The sequence below is a fragment of the Penaeus vannamei genome, chromosome 4 (assembly GCF_042767895.1).
Source record: "Penaeus vannamei isolate JL-2024 chromosome 4, ASM4276789v1, whole genome shotgun sequence".
NCBI classification, from domain to species: domain Eukaryota; kingdom Metazoa; phylum Arthropoda; class Malacostraca; order Decapoda; family Penaeidae; genus Penaeus; species Penaeus vannamei.
In genome coordinates this window covers 51,533,167-51,535,666 of record NC_091552.1, presented here as the reverse complement: position 1 = coordinate 51,535,666, position 2,500 = coordinate 51,533,167, and the positions used below count along the sequence as shown (strand labels likewise).

General features: G+C 36.9%; 1 protein-coding gene across 2 annotated transcripts in view; it reads right to left on the bottom strand.

Annotated features, from left to right (window-relative positions):
* Window positions 1–2,500, bottom strand: part of ca (RCC1 and BTB domain containing protein claret) — a 35,977-nt gene that overhangs the window by 1,176 nt on the left and 32,301 nt on the right. For both annotated transcript variants that reach the window (XM_070121206.1, XM_070121207.1), the window contains exons 24-26: window positions 2,363–2,496; window positions 1,903–2,243; window positions 1–1,686 (exon numbers count right to left, since the gene is read on the bottom strand). The exon at window positions 1–1,686 is cut by the window's left edge and continues 1,176 nt beyond it. In XM_070121206.1, coding sequence (XP_069977307.1) covers window positions 1,513–1,686; window positions 1,903–2,243; window positions 2,363–2,496 — 649 coding nt within the window. In that variant the 3' untranslated portion in view covers window positions 1–1,512. The remainder of the gene's footprint in view (window positions 1,687–1,902; window positions 2,244–2,362; window positions 2,497–2,500) is intronic.

Genomic DNA, 2,500 nt, shown 5'->3' with positions numbered 1-2,500 from the left:
CTAATACCGTGCAAATATCTAAATTCCTAGGAAAATCACAGAGATCCAAAGGGGACACTGATTCAAGGAATTTTCATTTGGAGAGGACGCCAAGATTTTTAAAATAAAGAGCTTTCATTTACCCACACCTTTTTCTTTACCTTTCATTCTCTATTTTCAAAAACTGTCACAGGTCATCAAACATGACTTTACATCTAAAATACTGAAAAAGACAAAATCTAAAGCTCATAAGCAGAAAAACATTCATGCATAAGTGTATGCACACATTTTATCATGCACACAAAGCATAAGTATCTAGCCCTGCATATTTATGGCCCAAGCTTTCTATCTTCAAATTTCCAAGTTGAATGAACACGTAAGATATAATCCTGGAAACAGGCTGTATCTGTGTGGTACAAATCACACCAACTAGACAAACTATTGAATAGTTCTCTATGCATACACATTGCCTGTCAAAATTGTAATATCTATATATCCATATCTCTTTGAGAAAAATGTTAAGTAGTTTAAAATCAGCTAATAATCTCACTGAACACGGACAAATCCTTTAAATAAAAGCGTTCTTAGAAGATTCAGAAAATGTAAGGAAAACGACAGCATGAAAACTTAAATGGGGATTAAAAAAGCTGTGCTTGCATGTCCATGTATGTCTGAATGTGTCTACTTGCCTGTTTATGAATTTGTAAAAGTGCATTACAAAGTGAGTGATATCTTGAGATGTAAAAGATATATATACATAAAAATCTCCCCTTAACCCATTGTCCTCACTGTCAACAGAAAGTTTTCCATTACCAATTTGATCTTCAAGTTCTTAATATCAAATTTATTTCACTTTGTTAACTGTATATTTATGAATTACCAAGGAATTTTTGTGGTTGCACCCGTGACTCTGTGACTCGTCTCACAGTGCAGTACACATCACAACTTTCCAAGTCTGGATGTTGACCATGGCATTTCCAGACTCTTTATATATATATATATATATACCTATATATATAAACTGTTAAAAACACTCAGCTCTAGCTTGAAGTTTATAGAAAAATCTGGTATCTGAACACACCACACACAATTGTCACTACAGACATTATCCTAGTCAGATAAATCCTTTCCTTAAAACAATAATTTGAAGATAAACAATCTATTTCCAGAGGCTAAACTACCTCACATTAAGTAGCACTTGTGACCATGACTAATCCTGCCTAAATTGTTTTTTGCCCTTGTGCTTTGAGTGTTGCCAAAATAAGTTCTCAAAAAAAAAAGGAAGAAAAAAAAAAATAAATAAAAAATAAACAAATAAATAAAAATCCATAATCTATACTGTAATCAAAATACTCTCGATATGTCATCTAAAACCCCTCTGATGACCCCCCACCTCTACCTTTTCCCTCTCATAGAAACAATACAGGTATTTCTAACCACAGTCTCACTAAGAGGAGAGAAAAAACATTGTAATATATGAAATATAAAAAAAGTCATCACACTCTTCAGACAGAAGTCCTGATTATCAATCCCTTAGTTGGTTTGCTTGTGCTTTGTTAGCTTAATTGTGAGATGAGCAAGCACACAATGTGGGCAGGCCATCTCAGGTTGGTCGCTATGGTACTGGTCTAAAAGAACTCTAGCTGTCTTCCCCAGAAGTCCAGGAACCGACATCACAGATGTCTCCATTTGAGGTAATACACGAGTCTGAAATAATGAAAGAAGTTTTGATAATAAAAAAAAAGAGAACAAAAAAAATCTTTTGTATTGTTGTCACATATCAAAATCTATGGCAAGTAATAAAAAAATCAGGTCCCTTTAAATAAAATGAAATTAAAAATAGAGCTCACATATATAACCCAAAACATGGAAGTAAACTCCTAGAGTATTCCAGTAAAGTTCACCAAAAAACAAGGACCTAACCTTGAAATCCTTGTTTGTGAAGTGATGGCCACACGTGAAAAGCACACAGTCCTTCTCAGGTTCCTTTGCTGCCTTTCCCCCCTTCTGCTTCTGGGAGGACCCACCTATGGAGCCTCTTGCCTCTGTTTTCTTGCCCACAAAGGCATCGTCTTTTTGGAGTTTGGCAATGTCTTCCTTGTTCAGGTTGATAGTGTCTGGTGCCTTCTTGTTCAGGGCATCTACTGCTAAATCCAGCTGACTAGAGTCCTCACTGCCAGCCCTGGCACCCTGGCTGGCATCAGCACTGGGCTGTATACCACTCACCTGTGCCAACAGCTCTACATACTCCCCACCTGCACCTCCTGGGAAGCCAAGGACATTATTAATTGATGGCAAATTTCTATCACCCATTATTATTCACTTTCCTTTAGTTTTAAAATAATTGCAATGGAAAACAATGCTCCCCTAACAACCAGCTTACCAGCCTGGAGATGATTGATAACTGAAGAGCAAAGATTGAGGCAGAATTTGGTGGAAAGCTGACCAAGTACTTTCATGGCTGGGTCTTCTGTTGCATCCTCTGCCCCCTCTTTGCTGTCTGTCACTGCACCATCACTGT